Source organism: Mytilus californianus, unplaced genomic scaffold (genome assembly GCF_021869535.1).
Source record: "Mytilus californianus isolate M0D057914Y unplaced genomic scaffold, xbMytCali1.0.p SCAF_7, whole genome shotgun sequence".
Taxonomy (NCBI): domain Eukaryota; kingdom Metazoa; phylum Mollusca; class Bivalvia; order Mytilida; family Mytilidae; genus Mytilus; species Mytilus californianus.
The window spans coordinates 3,688,165-3,709,782 of record NW_026262723.1 but is presented as its reverse complement, the minus strand read 5'-3'; the positions used below and the strand labels follow the sequence as shown (position 1 = coordinate 3,709,782).

The window sequence follows — 21,618 nt, the reverse complement described above, 5'->3', positions numbered from 1 at the left end:
CAGCGGGAATTGTTTTGAGTAAACTAAAAGTCGCTAATTATCTACCTTAATACATTAAAGAAGGATAAAAGCTAGGTGTTTTTGAATTTTGTGAAATATAAGCTCCTCAATGCTCTTCAACGTCGTAATTTATTTGCACTTTTTAACGATTTTGATTCGAACGTCACTGGTGAGTCTTGTGTATACGAAACAAGCGTCTGAAAAAATGTCAGTGCCCATGTCACATAATAATACTCATTTTGTGAAATGGATTATTCTGATTACATTATATGTTATAAATGACAGGTGTCAGCTTGATATATAAGAAAGTGATGTTTGAACTATGTTTAAGAAGTACAATTGTTTTTCATTTTCCCGCTGTTCACTTGTACATACATTTAAACATATGTGTTTCATATCAGAAAACAGATAATGTTTGGGTATGGGTCAGGGTAGATCAAAACTATGAGTTATGTCTTGTGTTCCAGTGTATACTGTATATCTTGTTTAACACTATCCATTCCATCAAACAACATATTGGAATCAAAGTTGATTGTAAGGTTTATTGGAAGACCATCTACATAATTATTCTCTGTTTCTGTGTGTTGTTATGAATATCTATCCCTTTCAGTGTCACATTTTCTACAGAAATTCACGTTAGTCGGCTATGACTTTGAAATAACAGGTTGCGAAGCTAATAAATAGAAGATAATAGCTCATGATAAAAACAATATATAAAATAAAAACAACAGAAGAATTTGGGTATAGATATATAATAAATAAATAAATGAACGGAAATGTACAATGTAATACAATTGCTGACAATTACGGCTATCCGAGAAGGTTTCCAATATCTGCTGCCCTAAAATAGATAAATAAATATTTAGAAAAAATCAAATGTATATCAATAATGTTCTTTCAAATGTGGGGAATATTTTAGTGACAGAAGCTGCAGGTGACAAATGAACCAAGTCGGAGGCTTGTAATTCAGTGGTTGCCTTTCGTTGTTTAAATATTGTATGTATTTTCGTTTATGAGGCCGTTTAAATTGTTTTACATATGTCATTTGAGGGGCTTTTATACCCTTGTTAAACTGTATGGGATTTGCGCATTTTTGACGACCTTAAAGTGACAAATAGTTGCTAATTGATTTCGTCTCTTGTAGAGAGTTGTCTCATTGTCAATCATACTACTTCTGCTTATTTTTATATTAATTGTAAGGTTGAAGTCATCTTTTTTCAAAAGTTTACGGAAGCAAAACACTTTTTGATGGACCGTTATGTCATAACAGCATACTCCAAATATCCGACGGACGATCCTGGTTGGGATCATGTACATATTGTTTTTGTTTTGTGTCAATCACTTTACATAGTAAAGGAAGAAGAATCATTCTTCAAAGAACTTATTATCAATAGCTTCGGGTGTTTAATGCTCTTCAACTTTTTAAACATTTTTTCGAGCGTCCCTGGTGAGTCGTTTGTAGACGAAACATGCGTCTGGCGTTCAAAATGTTAATCCTGGTATATATGATGAGTTTATTATTATGGATACTTGTTCACTCCATGACGATAGTTTGTGGACAGAGAGCACATTTTTGAATTTAAAAATCTACAAGGTGCTGATAACGCGGTAGAAAACAACATTAAAAATTAAAAAAAAAAAACAGTTTATCATGTTTCAGCAGTTGTAAATATTCCAGATAATAGGTGTTGAGTTTATTCGATTTCTTTGGAATGGTTCTTACACCATTTCACAGATTTATTTTGTTGGAACTGTTCAAAAACCATCTGTCCAAGAAAATTTCAAGACATTAGCAGCATCAGGTCGCATATCAAATTGTAACGTGTATTGTCTTTAAATCTCTTCCTCTGCAATAGTACTTACACCATTTCACAAATGTAGGTGGTTGGAACTGTGCAAGGACCATCTGTCCAAGAATAATTGAAGCCTATAACTGGATCAACTCGCATAGCTACACAATTTTCGTTTCCCCCTCTGTTGTTTGGTTGGGTAGGTCCCCAGTTAAAGTATGTTGCCTGCTTGCCGTTGGCTACCCAGTGAAATGTCCCTTCAGTTACAAGGTCATTTAATCCTATGTACATTCCAATGGAATCTGATAAAATAAACAAAATGGTTTTGAATCACTAACCAACCTCATATTGCTGCTCAAATAAAAAACTTGCAAATTCTATTCATCAAATACTCCTTTTCAAAATTGTATTGTTAAGTAATTTTTTGTATTTTTCTATGACTTCCTACTATTTGAATAAGTGAGCGTGAAAGAATTTACCTCATGATGTCCTTGTCTGTTTTGTAAGTCATTGTTTTTGTATGAGCGTTTTAATATTTCTCATTCGTAATTTGTCTTCAGTTTGACTTAATAATTTCTGTTTTGAATAAAATATGAGATGTAGAGAAAACGATTTTATCAAAAAACACGTATAACACCCATTTTTAATGGCTTCACTGCAGTTTGAAAATCGCAGTTGACTTATTGTCTTGTACGGTGATTCATAGAACAACTTCATTACATCTAGGTTATAAAATTGGGCTTAATCTAACAAACAAATGCAAACAATGAAGTTGTCAACAAATTTAAACCTTTGCAAAAGTAAATGCTTAAATGTTTAAAACAAAGACTCAGTCAATAATTCCTAAGTATGACCAGGATCCTCAATGATAAGGGAGTAAGCAAAAACCATGTTCTTAATCCTACAAAATGCAGAAAAACTCCTATGTATACGAAGATTAAATATTCAAATACTGTACAAGCATAAAAACCATAACCAAACAAAACTATAGTCATTATGACAGCCAACCTTTTTAGTACCTTAAACAAAAATATTTGTTTTCAGGTTAAGGTAGATAGAGGAGAAAAGTTGTGCTTCACATTTATGTATAATCTAAAGTCTACTCATTCTTACTTATTTTGATCATTAAATCTGTAAGAAACTGTTGTGTTTTCGCATCATCAACGGTAGCTAATGATGCCGATCTTCCATATTGACGTCCAATCACTTCACATAGTTTCTGAGAAAAGATATAAAAATATAACTCTAAAATTACAAAACAAATATTTATTGATCATGTTGATATTATACGATTAATTTGAATGACACAAATGAACATAATATTTTCTGTTATATCCCTCCCTCGAAAAACCGCATATACGTTTAACCATGCTTACACGTTTGAAATAAACGGCAATTCCTACATTACCAAGTGCTTTGGTATAACCATGATAAAACATGTTAAATTGTTAAGATGTATTTCCCGCTTCTTATGTTATGTAATTGTGTTATTCTAAGGTTGCAATCCATTAAGCTTATTATTTATGAATTCAAAATTATTAATTTCATATACAAGTTCATGTGATGTCTAATGTGAGTTAGCAGAAGTTTGCCGATTTTCAAATCTCATAATCTATTAAGAAAATGAAAATCAAGGTTAAAAAAAAAACAAAAAAACAAAACAAAACCTGAGGGATCCACATGAACAGAAGCGAGACTGGATGTGTTTAAAGGGTTAGCGACTACTGCTATGCATACATCATCCGTCATTGGAACCCACACTCTTTCAAAATCGAGAATAGGACACACTCAATACAGAGTGCAATACAAAAAGAGTTATTCTATATCAAAATCAAACAATCGAAATCATAATTTGAAGACAAATTTATAAAGAAATATTTTCGGAACCTTCACTCTTCTTTTTTCATTTCAACTCACCAGTGAATCGGCAAATGTCTCGTTGTCACGGCTTAGAAAGAAACATTTGTCTTCATAATGACTCCAATTATTTGGACATGCGCAAAATACTGAAACAAAAATAATTTTGCATTTGCAAGTATCCTTTCATACAAAATATGAATGTTGAAAAGTGTCTTATTTTATATAAACAAATGATATAAAAAGAGATATCACAATCAAGGAAGTCAATCAAAATCAAATGTCAAAGAAGAATAATATAAATTACATTTTTAATGATACAATTTATTTCGACACTCGGTTTATTTGCATCACGAAGAAACACCGTTTCATAGAGATTCCATTATTTGATAATCAGAGTAATGGGGTTCTTTGTCTCAATAAACCGTCACATCCATAACTGCACGTGCTTTCTATGACAAAGTTACTTAATAACAATAATATGAATATTTAAAAAAAAAAATAGGAAAATCTTGATTTCACTCGTAATCTCATGTGTTGACTTTTACTTTGTAATAACGTCGACCGTGTGCACTTACATATGAAGCGTTTAATTACAAATCTGCTTCGGTCAATGCTTTTACACATTAGACAAAAATTGATATATGATAGATTTTGTTTCAAATATTTATAAAAAATAAACTCATCAAAGATACGAGGCTTATAACGGTGTACGCCAGATGCACGTACAATATGGGAAAAGTTGTATGAATTATATTTCGCTATAAGAAGTCGGTTTGGTTCAATTTTGTCAAAATAAGCTAAAAACCATTTCGTTTGTATCAGGTTATATGACTGTCGACAGTCTTTGGGGGTCATCTCAATGGATAATTTGATGACATCTGGTCTCTACGCTCGAAATGCTGCTATACATTAACGAGTGTATGCATTGTTAAATATTTCTTTTGCACTTTCTGTAATTTGGAGACAGGTTTTACTATGATCTAAATCAAATATAATAATTTGTAATTGGGTAAAATTGGTGTGCATGAATTTGACAGCTACCATAAATCTAACCTTAAACCTTACCCTAACCCTAATGCCCCTTCAGTGAAATTACATAAATAAGCATTTAATTATGAATTACAGATTTAATCTTGAAGAATCAGTACATTAATGATAATTAAAAAGTGACTTACCAACCGTGGCCACAAATGCCAGAACACAAAGTTTCATCCAAACAGAAGACATTTTGATATATGAAGCAGCAGTTTTAAGATAGCATGTTGCATTTCTGAAGGCGATATTTATATTCGTAAATTATCTCTATTTCGATAAGTTCGTGATGTCAAAGAAACTGCAGACAGATTGGAATGTAGGTGTAAAATTCGGACCAGAAACAAACTCAAGGTCTTCTTAAATATTGATTAATGTAGAACTGTTGTAAGACTGGTATCTATAAAGACCATTTTAATAAAAAGTTCAAATTTTAGGACAAGATTATTTGGAATATAATTTGGAACATTTATCAGGATAAGGATACAAGCCAAAGTTCGAGAATTCATATGTGAATATTTGGAATATAAATAAGAATATTTATCCGTACACGAGGCATGTGAGGAGAAATATTAGAATGTAAATCGGAACATCTATTTTGAGCACTTCTAATGAATCTTCTGTAGACGAAACGCGCGTCTTGCGTACAAATTTATAAGCCTGATATTATTTGACACCTATGTATGTGCGCACGATACACATTTCCAGAATAATCATTAACAGGTGCGCAATGAAGGCAAAGCTTTAAAAGGAAAATATGTTGATCGTTTCGGAGTTGAACACGGGGTTCAATATGATATTTGGTAAGATAACTTGTGTCAGTGGGATTTGCCTCTCATACTAGAAATCTATCCGATAAAACTTTAACATACCATATGAAGATAGGTTTTATAATATGTTTTTAAAAACTAAAAAGAAAAAATGGTGTCACCGAACTTGTTTTCCTGCTGCAAGTATAAAAGAAAAATTTCATTAACATTTCTTTATAAAAATTTTCCTGTAAGAGTTATCTTAACTTATATGGCTAGGTAGAAAATTGAATCGATCAAAACAATTAGTATTTGTACAAACAGTCTAAATAATACAATAAATCACTTATCTTTCCTAAAAAAAACAGTCTTACACATAAATATGCATTCTGTCTAAAACAATTGGCAGATTGAAGCAAAGAACTAGCCAATTTTGTACTGCTATTTTTCAATTAAAGATTCCAATATTTAGTGAATCAACCTAATATCTTACTTTCACAACGTAGGACGGTAGTAAATGCTTATCCTTCCAGAACACATATGTGTAACTCCGGTTTTTTGTAGGGTTCTTACATGTATTGCTTTATCTTCAGTTATCTTTGTAGTGTTTTGTAGGCTGTTGCTTATCTTCTCGTCGTTTTTCCTTTTTGTTTTGAAATCCTATTTGTTTTGTTGAGTTAGCCTTCCTTGGTCTCTTACACATACCGTTCACGATTATTTAATATGTATGACATTTAGAAAGAACTACAACAGGATGAATGTGCATGAAATCCTGTTGAATACTTGTATTCAGCGTCATTATTGCTGTTATCAATAATATCAGTTGCTGCAAGGTTTACAACGATGACCTTAGGATTGACAAATTACGTTAATTAGGATGGCGCCATTTGCTGACTTCCATTCTGTATTTAACTACTTATATACAGAAAATTTTGTGTATTTGTATCTTAATAGCACTTGATTTTTCAGGCTCCTTGAACCTTTTTTTCATTGCGTTAGAAAAAACAATTGTGGTTCAAAAACAAATTCAACAACTAAATTTGTTAACGTTTTTTCATATTTATTGATTTCGATTTTCCCATTGTGAACTTTGACCTTTAATCAAATCAAAATTACATTTCAGCGGAATTTAAATATGAGTTATACAGCTGATACGACATTCCAGGGTTTTGTTTATTTTTCACCGGTGATGCCAATGGCATCACAAATAAACTTAGCAATGTCTTTGTACTTTCCATGAGTAACATGAAGCTGATTCAAACACTGTTTACCTTCCGAGGAACCTGTGTTTACCCTAAGTGTTGTGTTAGGTTAAGTGGTGATTGTTGTTCCTTTTGTTTTATACATGTATATAACTTGTTGCTATATTTTGTTTCAGAGCGTCTGTGTTGTTTTGATCAATCCTTGTCAGTGCTTTCTGTTGACAAAACTGTTCGTTTCATAATTTTCTCGAACAGTTTATCGGAAAGTATCAAGACCTTATAGATAGATATTCATTGTCTCCTTCACAAAATAAAATAAGATGGTCTTTGGATTGTAGGTGTTGAAAATGTGCATCTTTTTATGTACTTTACATTTTCCCTTTATTTTCATTTTTGTGCTATTATGTTCCTTTTGGTCCTTTTTTGACCGTCGAGCTATCGGGTTTTTAGCTTTTGACATTCCCGGTGCAGGTGTGTCCTGAGGTGCGATTCGCACCCATGGGGCTTCTACAGTGTTGTTTTAATTTTGTATACACTTGTATTAATATTTTACTTAATTCGTACGGGCACATACAGAATGTGTCGGGGTTAAACTTGTTTGAAGGCGTCAACCTTACCCCTAACCTAGAACAGTGGTGTAACAGTACAACTGAAGAACAAACTATAAAAATCATAACTCATCAGATCGATAAAAAGTAGAAACACATGTAACAAAAGCACAGACCGGACGTAGCAGGTTATTTATTTATCCCTAACAACAAAGTATAGATCTGAGAGTACTCACAGTTACTGACAGCTTGTTCAAAGCCAATAACAACTTATAAAAAATGCATGCATCTAAGACTGAAATATCAATCAGTACACATCCAACATCCAGTGAATTTAGTGTAAAGATGTCATAAATTAAATAGTCAGAGAAAAACATGACATTGTGCAATGCCAAGATACAGGTACTGACAGATTGTAGAGCCATGAATGTGTATATGTATATAAAAATAATATTAAGATTGATTTTGATTTACTGATAACAAAATCAATATTAATACCAATAACAAAAATTTCAAAGATCTAAGTATATTATTGAATTGGTGACCTTTCAGAATAAGTTTATTTAAAGAATCGATAAGTTTACCCAGATCGTATATAAATTTCCGGGCCCGGAACACAACATTTCAGTAAAAATTAGGATGTGCAATCCCGTTTGAAATAAGTTTTCTACAGGTACAACCAAACTTCCAAACCAAATCTTTGTATCTATGGAAGAATTAAGTAAAGGTTTTCAGTAATTTGTGGTAAGGAAATCCCTGACTTAATAATTTACCAGTAATACATAGATTATGTTCATTGAAATTTAAAACGTCACAACAGACACGGCATAGGGAACAAGTTGTGATATATAAACACCATAAGATTGTGCCAAAGGAACATCGTCGTCATAAAAAGGAAAATTAACAATAGGGAACAAAAAAAAGTCACTTTTGTCGTAAATTCGTGTATAGAGTTTCCCGTATAAAACTGAAATATCTAAATCTAGGAAAGGACAGTTATTTCCGTTTGTATTTGATGTATTTATAGTAAGTTCCTTTGGGTAAAATTTCGGCAGTATATTTAGAAAATTCTTGATTATTTAACGAAAAATATCATCAAGATAATGATAAGTGTTGTTTGATTTAATCATTTAAATGCTATTTAGACGGGTCTTTACTGAGTTTGGTGATAAACTGTGATTCATAACAGTACAAGAACAATAAATTGAGAAACGAAACGGGGAATTTGCCTAAGAGACAACAACCCGAACAATGAGCAGAAAACAGCCCAAGGCCACCAATGGGTCTTCAACACAGCGAAAAAATCCTGGACCCGGAGGCGGGCTTCAGTTTGCCCCTAAACAGTAATGTGTACCGGTTCAGAGATAATGGACGTCACACATATAAATAAACCGAAGTTAAAACAAATATACAAGACTTACAATGGCTAGAGGTTCCTGACTTGTGACAGGCCCAAAAATGCGGCGGGGTTAAACATGTTTTGTGCGATCTCAACCCTCCCCCTATACCTCTATCCAATGTAGCATAAACAAACATACAGTAATATGCACAGTTTAAAAGAAGTCCGAGTCCGATGTTAGAATAGGTAATAGAAGAAGCAAAATGACAATGATAACATAAATTAAAAAAGGACTACTAGCAGTTACTGACATGCCAGCTCCAGACATCAATTAAACTGATTGAGAATGTATGTCTTCATCATATGAAAATCAAGCACAATCCCTCCAGTTAGGCGTTAAGTATCATACCATCATAAAATATACGAAAAGAACATAATCCGTATCATGCCAACACGTCTGCTATTAAAGGGACGCAATTGGTGCCCATAGGAATACCTACAACTTGTCGATAAAGTTAATTGCCGAAACGTACATAAATATTATCTAGGAGAAAATGAAAAGCTTCAATCATCTCATCACACCTCCAATAAGAATATCTGGCATATTTACCTTTCTCATTAGAGGAAAAGTCTTTAACTGAGTTTCAAATATATTTGCAATGAGATTTACCAAACGACCATTTAATTAAATTGGAAAACGTTTGTGTGATAAGATTGTGTGGAAGTGTAGTGTAAAGAGATGAAAAGTCAAAACTGTCAACAAAATCAAAAGAACCATCGAAAGTACGTAATTTATCTAAAACATCCAAAGAAGTTTTTTACACTCCAAAAATAGTTAATTCCACTATTTTCATATGTTTTATTACAAATGTAAATGATAAGTTCTTTGGTAGAAGTTAAGGAACTTGTTAAAAGCACTGGAAGATTAGTTTTAGAACACGTACTAGAGGCCGAGATAAACGCTATTTTACTGGGTTTTTTGTGTATTTTAGGCAACCAATACATAGTAGGGACCTTCAAATGTTCAGAAGAGGCCGTCAGTTGTGATGTAATTTTGATATGATATGATTGTTTACTATATGACTCTCTGTGGAGCGCACGGATTTGAATGTAGAAGAATTCAAAATTTCATTCTGAAGAAATTCCGAGTATTAATTACGGCATACCACCACCACATTGTTGGCTGCTTTGTCGGCCGGTACAGACACAAACCATTTTGCGAGTACTTGAACTTAGTTTCTTGTTCTAGAATAAAGGTGTATTATGTACTCTTTAATTCATTCCTAAATCATTTTCAAAATGTGATATTCGAATATCCACAACATTCATACATTTATTTAAATGAGAATCAAGATTTTTTTACTAGATCTTTCCCGTTTACAACAATTTCTTCAATACGACGAAAGAGCGTCTTTTATGACCTGACGACACTGTTTCTAATCTATTTCAGATAGAGGACGATATTTTGGTTCTTTTTTTCAAAAAGTGTTTAACCTCTCGGTCTTGAACGATATTGAGGTCCACCGTAATAACATAGCCATAGGGATCATATTTAAAATTTGCAAATTCACTGACGTCTAATGTTACTGGGGTATAATTAAAAGGTAAACTTCTGCTGGCTTTATTGTGTGTATACCAAAATAATAGGTTGTTCTGTGTTATCAAAATTGGGATGTATAGAGTTTTCAATGGTAGAGTCATTAAATATACTCGATGAAATCAGTACCTCTGTTAATATATTTAATTGTAAGAAAATTCCGTTTATGACCTTCAGGATTATCGATACACGGGAACAGCCTATGGTGGCAAAAGGCTGTAATTATACGCGAATATTAAAAGAAAATAGGCTGTATTACGAGATTGTGTCGCACTTTGAAAATATCATGTAATTTACTAATTGGCATTTGACCCAGTGTACATAATAATTGATGCCTACCTTTGTTTTTAAATATAGATAGGAGATCATCAAGTGTATAATTCATGCGATGCTTAATTCGTTGATTTCGATTGAGACCTATCATTACGTTGTATGTTATCAACAATATTCATGATATCAATAGAAAAAGTTTAAGATATGTTCCCTTGTCCCATTATATTGTCATTTAGACTCAGGGGATATGCTGTCTGCAGTCGTTTAATCAAAGACAGTTCGATAATTTTACGATAATCTTCAAATTGTTTATGCGATTACCCTTGTTGTTTATTGATCGATTCGAGTAGTTGGAATCCGATAAATTTAATATTGTGATTGTGTTTTCCTAAATGTTGGTAAATAATACTTTTGAATTTCTTAGGTTTTCGGAATCGGTATAGATGTAACTCTGCTATTTTTGGGCATTAAAAAACAACCCAAAAAAATGCAACCATATATTTTTGGAATCAAACTGAAGTAACCTATTATCTCAAACTGGACAGTGTAACTTCCAAAAGGAAATTGCAAATCAACTCCTTCATTTTAAGCCAAAATAAAAAAATCACATCTTTAAGGAGTCAGTGTACATTTTGCTATCAATTGACACCGGAAATTGTTTTGAGAAAACCAGACGTCGCTTATTCTCTATCTTAATTCAATAAGGGAGGATAAAAGCTACGTATTTTTTAATTCTTTGAAAGTTAATGCTCTTCATCTGCATACAATATTTGTCCTTTTTAATTTTTTGGATTCGATCGTCAGGGATGGGTCTTTTGTGAACGAAACGCGCGTCTTAAAAAAGTCAGTGCCAATGTTCATGATGTAACATAATAATGCTCATTTTGCGAAATATTTTAAACAAAACTTATGTGTACCATTACTTACTAATTTATATCAAACCTATTGATTATTCTAATGTTTAAAAATTACGAAAGTACAATTGTATTTCATTTCCCCTCTGTTCACTTGAACACGAATTCAAGCATACATAGTAAATATGCTTTTCATATCAGAAACTAGATAGTGTTTGGGTATGGGTAAGAGTTAGGGTTAGAACTAGACGTTATGTATTGTGTTTTGGTGTAAACTGCGTGTCCTGTTAACTATATCTATTCTATCAAACAATATATTGGAATCAAAATTGATTGCAATGTTTATTGGAAGACCATTTTAATATTCTGTGTCATTATTAGTATCAATCCCTTTCAGTAGTACATTTTGTTGGAAATCATTGATATCTACAGAAGGATTTAACAGAAATTATAGAAGTTTATTGTTGCATGATCTGTAAAATTATATTCATTTTTCTACTTTAAATAAAAACGGAAGTAAGCGTTACAGTATTTTCTGGATCTGCACATTGCACGTTAGTCGGCTACAGCTATGAAATATTAGACTGCTAAGTTAATAGATAAACGATAATAGCTTATAATAAATAATTTTAAAAAAATCAGTTGGCCTTTAAATTCTAATTTTCTGAGTTAACTTATTAGTAAAGGTTATCTTATTAATGTTGTAATAAGATCTTTGAAAATTGTTTTCATTGGCACTAACATCGATTTTTTCATCAACAAATTAAAACCTAACTAAATTTGTATTCTTTACGAATGGTTTTTGGGATGTATAAATACAAATTCACGTTAATTTTCTATTTAGAGATTTCTGTATCTATATATAACATGATATATATTTATTATAAGGCTAAATCATAACGATCCTACTGCCTGTCGATACTCTTTTTTTTTGGCATTGCACGAGTCATGTCTTCTTTCAATGCCCATGGCATTAAAACACTAAATCCCTGGGATGTGTTTTAATTGATTTCAGTCTCTGATGCATGATTTTTAATAGTTAATTGTTTTTGGCTTTTAACTAGCTTTCAGTAACTGCGAGTACTCTGAAATCGTACTTTTGTGTTAATTTGACCTGTTGACAAAATTTGTAATGAATTTCTGTAATTCAATGTTTACTATTTTGTGTTATATCTCGTCTCACTATTTTTACCACCTTTGATAAGTATTTAGTATGACGATACATTTTTAATTCTGTACTCGTACTCCTAACAACAAAAGTATTATATTTAAATTTACCTGTGTACGTTGTTTTATTTAACGCCATTTTGTCCCAGGTAAGAGTTGTCTTCTTGATACTCTCCCTACATCTTTTTTTTAAAACTACTTGTAACGTCTATGTTATATAGTAGGCGAGCGCCAAAACAAGGATTCGGAGGTTTTTAATGCACCTACCTAACACACGGCTATATGATATATCATTTGAAAGGTCTTTTATCGTACATTCAGAATTGCCTGGTCGTCAAATTGGAAAATGGTCACATTTTTCTAAAAACGGCAAAAAAGGGAAAACAAATACAAGTCATAATTTGACGATATTGTTCGAAAAATGCAGTTTAAAAACAAATTCTTCTGCAATATAATATGAAATATATCATTTGATAAACTATAGCCTATCTAATTTTTGTTTCTGAAATAAAATTTAAAAACAAAGTGTTTAAAATGAAAAAAATCTCGTATTTTTGTGAAAATCATAATTTTTACGGGTATTGACGCAAAACGCTCGGTAATATTTAATTTTGCATCGAAAACACACAAATTCTATTGGTTTTATATTAATAACATATATAACTAGTTTTCTAAGTTCTAATGTCTCGTGGGGCCTCGGTGGCCGGGTGGTCTAAGTAGTTACTACTGTAATCACTAGCCAGTCAACACTGAGGTTGTGAGTTCGAACCCCGATCACACTCGAATCCAATCTTAATTGACTAGGATTGTCAGTTTTCCTATCGAAGGTCGGTGGTTTTCTCCGGGCACTCCGGCTTCCTCCACCAATAAAAACTGGCCGCCACGAAATAGCCCAAAAGCGGTGCTTAAAAGTGGCGTTAAAACACAAAAAAATCAAATCAAATCTAATGTCTCGCCTAGTATGTTTTTATACCGACAAAATATTGATAAAACTATATTAAAACATATCGTAAAACTGCTTTAAAGCGCATATTTACCATGTTTACAGCACAGTTAAAAATATATGGTTATTTTGGTCTTCTGTTAGTTCGACAGTTATAAATACATTATGATTTAAGTGTCTTAAGCTTGCCAACCACGTCAAGGTCGAAGATCACTAGCAAGTTTTTTTTTTTTTTTTTTTTTTTTTTTTTTTAACTACGACTATCATTGCATACGGAACGTAAGTATACGACCATTTATTTCAGCTTGTAGAGTTATTACAAAAACACAAAATTAATAATAATATACATATTTACATTGAATAACAGTGAGGCACATTAAAATTTATGTTGCCCCTTTGCTCAAATGATCTTTCGTTAGTCAATGGTATCGTTTTCATCTTCATCATCGTCATTCATTTGATCTTCGAGGTCGATGTCCTCTTTAGAATATATATTTTGACAGGTATCACTACCCTGACATGGACAAAGCTCAGTGCAAGACATTTGCTGCTCTCGGCAAATACATGACTTGCTACATATATATTTCCCCTTGCAAGAACATATTAAATCTTGCAGGAAATCGGACGTCATCATGCCTAAAAAGTAGACTGGATCCGGGCCATGTGAACTCTTTTTCCATCCGTATTCATAAGGAGACAAAGGATTTGGGTGATCGAGATGTGAGGACATCCAAATTTTCGTTTGAAGACTTGACCGCAAAACATGTTCTTTGAATGTAGGTTCGCTTGGTGGCAATCGCAACAAACTTGTGTCTTTGCATGTTGCAAGTTTAACACGTAACTTGTTTAAGTCAACATGTGATGAAGCGAATTTGTCTTTTGGGTCATACAAGCTTGAAATAAGCTCTCTGGCTGCTGACAACGATGTGGAAAAATCAATTTTGTCAAAGTTTGGAGATTTGTAAACTTACTCGGAGATTTTCTTATCAACTTGAATACAGTCTTTTTGCCAAACCCAAATATAGCGGAAGTGTTATCACAACCAGTTAAAGCATGAACTGCAGGGAGAGTGTTAGCTAGTAAAGGTGAAAGAGATTTACTTAACTCATGGATTGGTATGTATCTTCTACAGTCCCTAAGAGAATTAGTTGACCCCGTCAAAAACCACATTTGTTCAGTCGACACAAGAACCTTGAAATAATGAACACAGAGCACAAGAACATCTGTATCGGAACACTTGACTATGATTCTTCCCCTTATATTCAACTGCTTAAAGATTTTATCAGATTTTATAACATGAAGCAAGATTCTTGTGTCTGCTTCTTCGTGCGAACAGAAAAGGTCTGGGAGATCGATTACATGCTCATTAGAGAGTTGTCGCAATATTTCTGGATTGGAAAATGCACCGGCAAGAACTAAACATTTATTTTCCTCCTGCAACATATCAGACAAATTGCTGCTCAGATAATCACCAAGGAAAGTAATCAGAGCTTGCTTGTTTTTGTTGCTTGATAGAAATTTTTTCCAGTCTGGAACAGTTCGGCCTTCAGCGATATGATAAATTTTTTGCGTAGTTGTTGTTGCCGATCGTCTATGACGCTCTGCTGATTTTATGGAATGTTCAGTGTCATAGCGATCGAAGACATCAACAACCTTGTCTGTGAATTGGAAGCATGATTGTACCTGCATAATGTAAGATTTGGCCAAGTCTCCAAATGTGGACATCCTTTTAACATCAAATGACTGAACTAAGCTCATGCCATCTCTTATTAGTACGGTAGCACTGTGGTCGAATGGAGGAATGTTAGGGACTGATCCTACTAAATTTTCCAATTCATGGGCAAGATCAGACTTTTTTGTCTTCCTCATAGTTCCATCGTCATAAAATAATGCAGTGGGAATGGGACAAATTGGATAGGACAAAACAGTTTCCACGGATACGTTATCTCTACATTTAGTTAGAGATAGTGCACGTCTAAACACAAGCTCGGGATTTTTTACAACTTGCCCTGATTTGCATTTTAGTTGTACTTTGGGGTTCATATCTTCAAAGGTCTTCAGTCCTGATCTTTGGATGGGATGGTAAAAGCTACCTGCCTTGTCTGTTGATAGAGATGACTCAACAAATATCTTCATTTTAGTTCTTCCAGTTTCAACTGATTTTAACAGTGAATCTTCAATGTCGTGACTTGCATGGAGACCAGTTGAAATGTTAATAAGCTGACGGGGGTGATTATCAACGTCAAATGGATTTGTCATATTTTCTGTTATATAAACAATTAGATCTTGTTTTTCATCCCTTTTCATTGCAGCTGGTTTTGCTTCATCGTGACATTGGTCATCAACCTGGACAAGACACGCACGTGCTCTCATTGCCCATGTTATCTGACTAAGCACATGCCTTGTGAGATTCCATCTTATCAATGAAGCCTTCTTCCTTGTTAAACCAACAATGCCACCGTCTCCTTTTGAATCTTTTATCACTGTTTTTTCTGTCGCCATGTCGCTCCAAACGCCATTGAACGATCCAACTTTTTGACGAACAGAGAAGAAACCCATCGAAAAAAGACCTTCTGCCTCAGTAGGCAAGTTTAGCATATCTAAAAGGTAGACAGGAGTCCATCTGGAATAATTGTTTTTGTTGGCTACAAAGAAGTAAGGAAGCATTGAGAAAATAGAATGCAAATGAAGAGACCAAAGGCCATTTCTTTCAGCTCGGATATTTATCAGCATAATTTCTAAAGCTTGTAGTAGCATATCCCAATAACGAAATGTAGGAGAAACATGACCACCCCATTCTCCAAACTCGTTCATATTTGACCCAAGGTCGTCATTCAGAGCTTTTTCTAGACTTTGAAGCATGTCAAATGTACGGCCATTACTCGTAAAACTTCCATGACACTCTGTGAGGCCTGCAAAAATGCTTTCAGGGATTTCTAAACACTTTTGTTGTCTGATCCAAACAAAGAACGAACAGATCCAAAGTGTCTTCAATGTCTCATAAAGGAGTGTGAGTCCTCTAACTGCACGGTTGAACTGTTTTCCTGAAAGCATTTGGTCTACCGTTGCAGCTGCGTACACACCGGAATCAACTAGCAGGTCGCGGAGACCACCATCTCCCGATATCTTACCTATTGATGAAATAAAACACGATAGGGTATGAAAGCCACCAAGACGTAAAATGTGTGATTTAAACTCAGAAGGTCTATCCCATTTTACCTGTTGTGCCACTGCGTACAATTGTAAATCAAAAGTTTGAATAGAAAATGGTTGACCAGCCCTCTGGCACATATCAGCACACCTCTTCATTGTTGTATACACAGTGCCCATATCGGAAGGTTTTGCGTCAATGATTGGTGGATAGCTGACAACATGATAAGTGGAACTAATATTCGAGATCTGCTTGTTGAATCCAGTCCAGAATGGAATTTGTTGTCCTTCAAACGAAGATCAACAATAGTCCTTGATAAATTTCTAAGAAGCACCCAAATAAGATCAGATGTTTCAGCATAGGGAAGTACACACGCATAAAGCTTTGAATAAACGTCACTCTTGCGGCTAGGTTCAGCTCTTTGCTTCGGCTTTGTAAAGGGAGCACATGTGGTAAGGGAAATTACTATCTCGTCTATTGGCAGGGTTTTTATGCGACCTCGAGCAACTTTTTGGTGTTCCAGATGCTCAGTTTCACCATTTATCTCCTCACATACCTGGAATACCGCTCTTGCCATTGAATGGAAAGTATCCTTTCCATCAACTGTTTCTGCATTGATGTCGACCTTATCAGCTCCTTCATGTACAGCCCTTGGATGGTGTAAACTTCCCAAAATAATGTGTATGGTGTAATGGTGTATGGCATATGGTGCAATGGTAGAAGGTGTATGGTGCTATGGTGTATGGTGTAAGGGGAATGGTGTTATGGTGTATGAGGAATGGTGTGATTGTGTAACGTGCGATCGGGAATGGTGTGAATGAATGGTGTACGACATTTCATTGGTTGAAACCGAAGTTCATTTTATTTTAATTTTTCGGATTGTAAACATAAACAATAATAATAATCCTATTGTTCTTTTTTCCCAGTAAAGCAAATTACTTTACTCGTTAGACTCTATGTCATATATATTTAATATACACATATTAAAAAATCTTTTTTTTTCCATATTCTTATTTACATTAAATAATGGCTTTAAAATTACACACTTGTGATCACATGCAGTTACCATAAAAGAAAGGATTTTATTTAAACTAGAAGGCGGATAGAAAGGTTATCCACGCATCGGAACAGTATTTTTATATCACGGGTTATCAACATCATTTTTAAAGTTGCTTCGTTCCCCACTTTTGACAGTCTCTTTATAAATATCTTATCGTCATTCACCTATGTTTGCCTTGGATTTACGATTCTGTTTTCCAAAAAATGTTCAAAGGAAAATTGTACAGTGTTATTGCACATAAGGTGTTGTATAATTATGAACAATCTCGTCAATTTCGTTAGATTTGTCTTTACGGATTATAAATGATATTGATAGAATGTGTAACTGTTTTCCGAGTGTGGCTATCAACGATGGCTGTTCCGACCTAAGGATTCTCTTAGATAGAACGATTTATTATTTGCACTTACAAGGCTGTCTGCTTTCTTTTGGTTGTCGACGTTGAGAGAGTGCGCATGTGCCGGTATTTCTGGACATCCGGATTAGGGCCAGGTTAAACCGGGAACCAGCACTACACTCCCCCCTGTTTTGTTTGAAGGGCCCCAACCAAGATCAAGAGGTGACATATCGCCATCCTGTTTGGCTGGGCCCCAACAAAATTCAATGCTCAGGGCGGTGCTGGCGCCAGTTCTAGGATTTACATCCTCTCACATCTGTCTTGAAAATTAAAAACCACCCCCCACCCATCTGATTAAGTCTGAATCCCATATTATTTCAAAAACTACCCAGCACTGAACTAAAAGGACAATGACAAGCCTTCCTGGCACACATCAAACAATAATACTGTGAAATGTCTGTATTAACAATTAACGTATTTACAATATGTACACACTGTCTATTATTATATATATAGTCCTTCCCTCTCTACACCCTTAGGCCATAAAACCTAAGGGCATTCATCCCACCCTCTTGAAGAACTCCATCCACCGTCGCTCCCTGTCTGATAGAAGCTATCCTTTTCGACACCTCTGCCAGGTACCTGGGGTGACCATACCCGGCCTGTGGAACCCAAGCGGGCCTGAAGTAAGGAGCATCTGATTCCAGAAGGAGGCGGTCCCGGGGTATCCTGGCTACCGCCAACTTCTGCTCCTCACTGAAGGCTTTCACCGATCCTGTGAATCCAAAGTGAACCCCTGGGAAATTGTCCAACCATAGTTTTGCTTGCTCCCAGCCTCCATCGAAACAATGTAGGTGGATAGGGTGACCGCTTTTTAGACTAGCCCTACACTGCCTCATACACTGAATGTGGGCCTGGGCACTATGGACATCATCCTTACCCCCTCTCACATGGAGTACCACAGGAACTCCTCCCGGTGATGCTATTGCTAGGACCCATCTTAGGGTGCTAATTTGGATCTGAGGCCGAGGGGCTCCCATAGAGAAGTCTAGACCAACCTCTCCAAGGACCCGTAATTTCCCAGCCTTGAGTAGGGTTTCAAGTCTATAGGCTCTCTCACCATCCAGTTCTCGTGCCTTCTTCGGGTGCACCCCCATAGCAACCACCCAGCTCTGGTCTTGTACCTCGAGCTCCTTGTCTGATGGCCATGTTAAGGGGTCGCAGAAATTGATGACCCCTCCTCTTACATCAACGTCATATAGTTGGCTACTTGGCAGCCTCATCTCCATGTACTGTCTAAGATTTGGCCTACCCGGAAGATTGGTTTTAGCCCAAGCCCTATCCAGGTGGAAGTGGGCGTCAACAGTAATGGGCCTGGGCCTTGACACTACGGTTTCCAACCTTGGGGAAGCTCCCCAGCTAGCAGAAGCTTGCCTGTGGCTCTTAACTGGACCAATTCTCAACTGTGACAAGAGAGGGTCCACAGGGTACATCTCACGAAGTTCTTGACCTCTCCTCTCTCCAATCCAGGACATAATTAAGATATGTACCCTCCAGTGAATTAATACCCCTGGAAATTAACGGGGACCAGAGTAAATTGAGATGGTAAAGACCATCCACCAGCAGCACATACTTCCCTCATTGGTCCCATCTCCACTTGCTCAACAATCCTTGGCCAGTTTTTCATCTGTCGATTGACCCAGGCAGCTAAACCCCAAATGTCAACTCTTCCCAAAATCATTTTTGACTGGGTCTGGAGGGCCTCAAACCGGGCTTTAACCAAAAGGTTAGATCTGAGCCCTCCCGACGGTTCCTGAAAAATTTCCACAAGATGTTCTCCCCTGATGTGTGGTTCTATATTGATGCCCCTAACATTACAACCATCTACAGGACACAATATAAACCCATCCTCCTTGTCCTTATGAGACTGGAATGCAACTGGGCTAGATGGTTTGTCTGTACGGGACAGCGCTGGACGTGGAATTGAAGGCCTACCATTTCCACAAGACTGCCCCAGGGTCCGTCTGGTTTCCGTTCTGTTTTTCTGAGACTTCTGGCTTAGCCTATTTTCTTGCATTTCTCTAAGAAATGCCCTTCGCCTTCTCTCAGCCCGTTTCCAGTTCTCTTTTGCCCTTTTCTCTGGACCCTTGGCCCTTTGCTTGCTGGAGTTAGAGCCTGCTTTGGAGGTACCACCTGCAGGTCCCACCCACTGTCCGTGTAGGGTCATGATCAACTGTTACCCAACGCTGGACAGGGGACTTGGGCCTTGATTCTGCCTGTCTGGCCGTTCCCTCTGGACCCTTGGGGATACAAACGGATTTCATCACGACCCTTCTTGGGGGTGATCTGTCTCCCTCCAAATCACTTTGAGTGTCTGTCCACTCGCTACGTGGCGAGGTCCTGGCCAAACGTGCCTCGGACCATCTTTCAGGAGCCTTGCCCCTTTTTCTTCCCCGGCTAGTCTCTTGGGGGCTTTGGGACTGTTCTCTAAAGGTCCTCTCCCTCCTACCTGAACGGTCAAGGTCTCTCCTGGAGAGTCTTTTTGTTAAGGCTGGTCGTCTGGACCCTGCCCCTCTGTGCCCTGCATCTTTGTCTTTCTTCTTCTCAGCCTGCTCCCTCCCAAACTTCAAATCATTGTTTCTTTTAGAACTCCCTTCGTCGCTTGCACTGCTCATCTTGCTTGAAGTTCTGAAAAATACAGGTGTATCCAACCTTACTCATCACTTCAAATGAGTGAGCAATTTCCCTTACCCAACCTCCCCTCCCCCTTTTTTCTCATCAACTAACCCCTCAACTCTTTTGTAGGACGCCGGTAACGTACGCTGCTACGGAGTTTAATGGGAGTTGAGGTCGCACCCTTTGTTTCCTTGGCCTCTTTGCAAGTTTGGCATAGGTATTCCCCTAGTTCTTCAGCCTCTTGCGGTGAAATACCCACACACCTCCCATGGAACCATTCTGTGCATCCATCGCACCCAACCATAAAATCCCCTATATCTGGACCCTTGCAGATGCAGTACAATTCTTCCTGAGAGCTTGCAAGGCCGGGTTTAAAATCTTCTACCCCTGACTGTGTTCCCTCTATTTTGTGAGTGAGTCTACTTATTTCAGAGCCCTCCTCACCCTTCCCTACGCCTGAATCTTGTAAAATATCTGGTGTGGGTGGATTGTCATCCCGGGTCTGTTTAGGAGTTTGTTCTGGGTTATCTAAGGTATCCTTTTCTACCCATTCGTTCCCCTGTTCCAGTCTCTTCTTTTCCTTAACCAACCAAGGAGGGAGTACCCGATCTTTACAGATCTTTAACCTATCGTGATTGGCTGTTACCAACAATTTTTTCATTTTCACCTTGTACAAGTAGGCGGAAACCTTCTGCAACACAATCCCGGGGCCCTTCCATACAGGACAGAGTTTCTTGCATTTCCCTGGGGTTGTGGCGGTATCTAATTGGTACACCAGATCCCCCACGTTGTACTGGCGTAGATTTACCCGCAAGTCATAATCCCTCTTACTCCTAAGTTGGCTAGTCTTTATGTTTTGTCTGGCAACCTCATGAGCTGCCTGCATAGCCTCGACTAATTCTGCCACATACCCATCCAAGTCTGGCGGGCTCACATCCTTGGGGGGTCTAAACATTAATTCGGCTGGGGTGTTAACTTCCCTCCCTAGCATAAGCTTATTAGCCGTAAACCTTGTTGTTCTATTAACTAATGCCCTAATTGCT

At 36.3% G+C, this 21,618-nt stretch overlaps 1 protein-coding gene across 1 annotated transcript; it reads right to left on the bottom strand.

The window, feature by feature from the left end:
• Nucleotides 1-785: 785 nt before the first annotated feature.
• LOC127708154 (perlucin-like protein) lies at nt 786-21,236 on the bottom strand. Its single transcript, XM_052212996.1, has 4 exons — nt 21,030-21,236; nt 2,904-3,009; nt 1,864-2,092; nt 786-841 (listed from the first exon to the last, which is right to left on the bottom strand). The coding sequence occupies exons 1-4, from the start codon at nt 21,234-21,236 to the stop codon at nt 811-813; spliced, it is 573 nt and encodes a 190-aa protein (XP_052068956.1). The 3' UTR covers nt 786-810.
• Between the last annotated feature and the right edge of the window lie 382 nt (nt 21,237-21,618).

Excerpts from the sequence above, each read along its gene's own strand:
- LOC127708154 (XM_052212996.1), bottom strand. The coding sequence starts at position 21,236 with ATGAAAAAATTGTTGGTAACAGCCAATCACGATAGGTTAAAGATCTGT. Across the intron at positions 3,010-21,029 it reads ATATTTTACAAGATTCAGGC|AAACTATGTGAAGTGATTGG; the intron begins GTAGGGAAGGGT and ends ATCTTTTCTCAG. Across the intron at positions 842-1,863 it reads ACCTACATTTGTGAAATGGT|GGCAGCAGATATTGGAAACC; the intron begins GTAAGTACTATT and ends TATCTATTTTAG.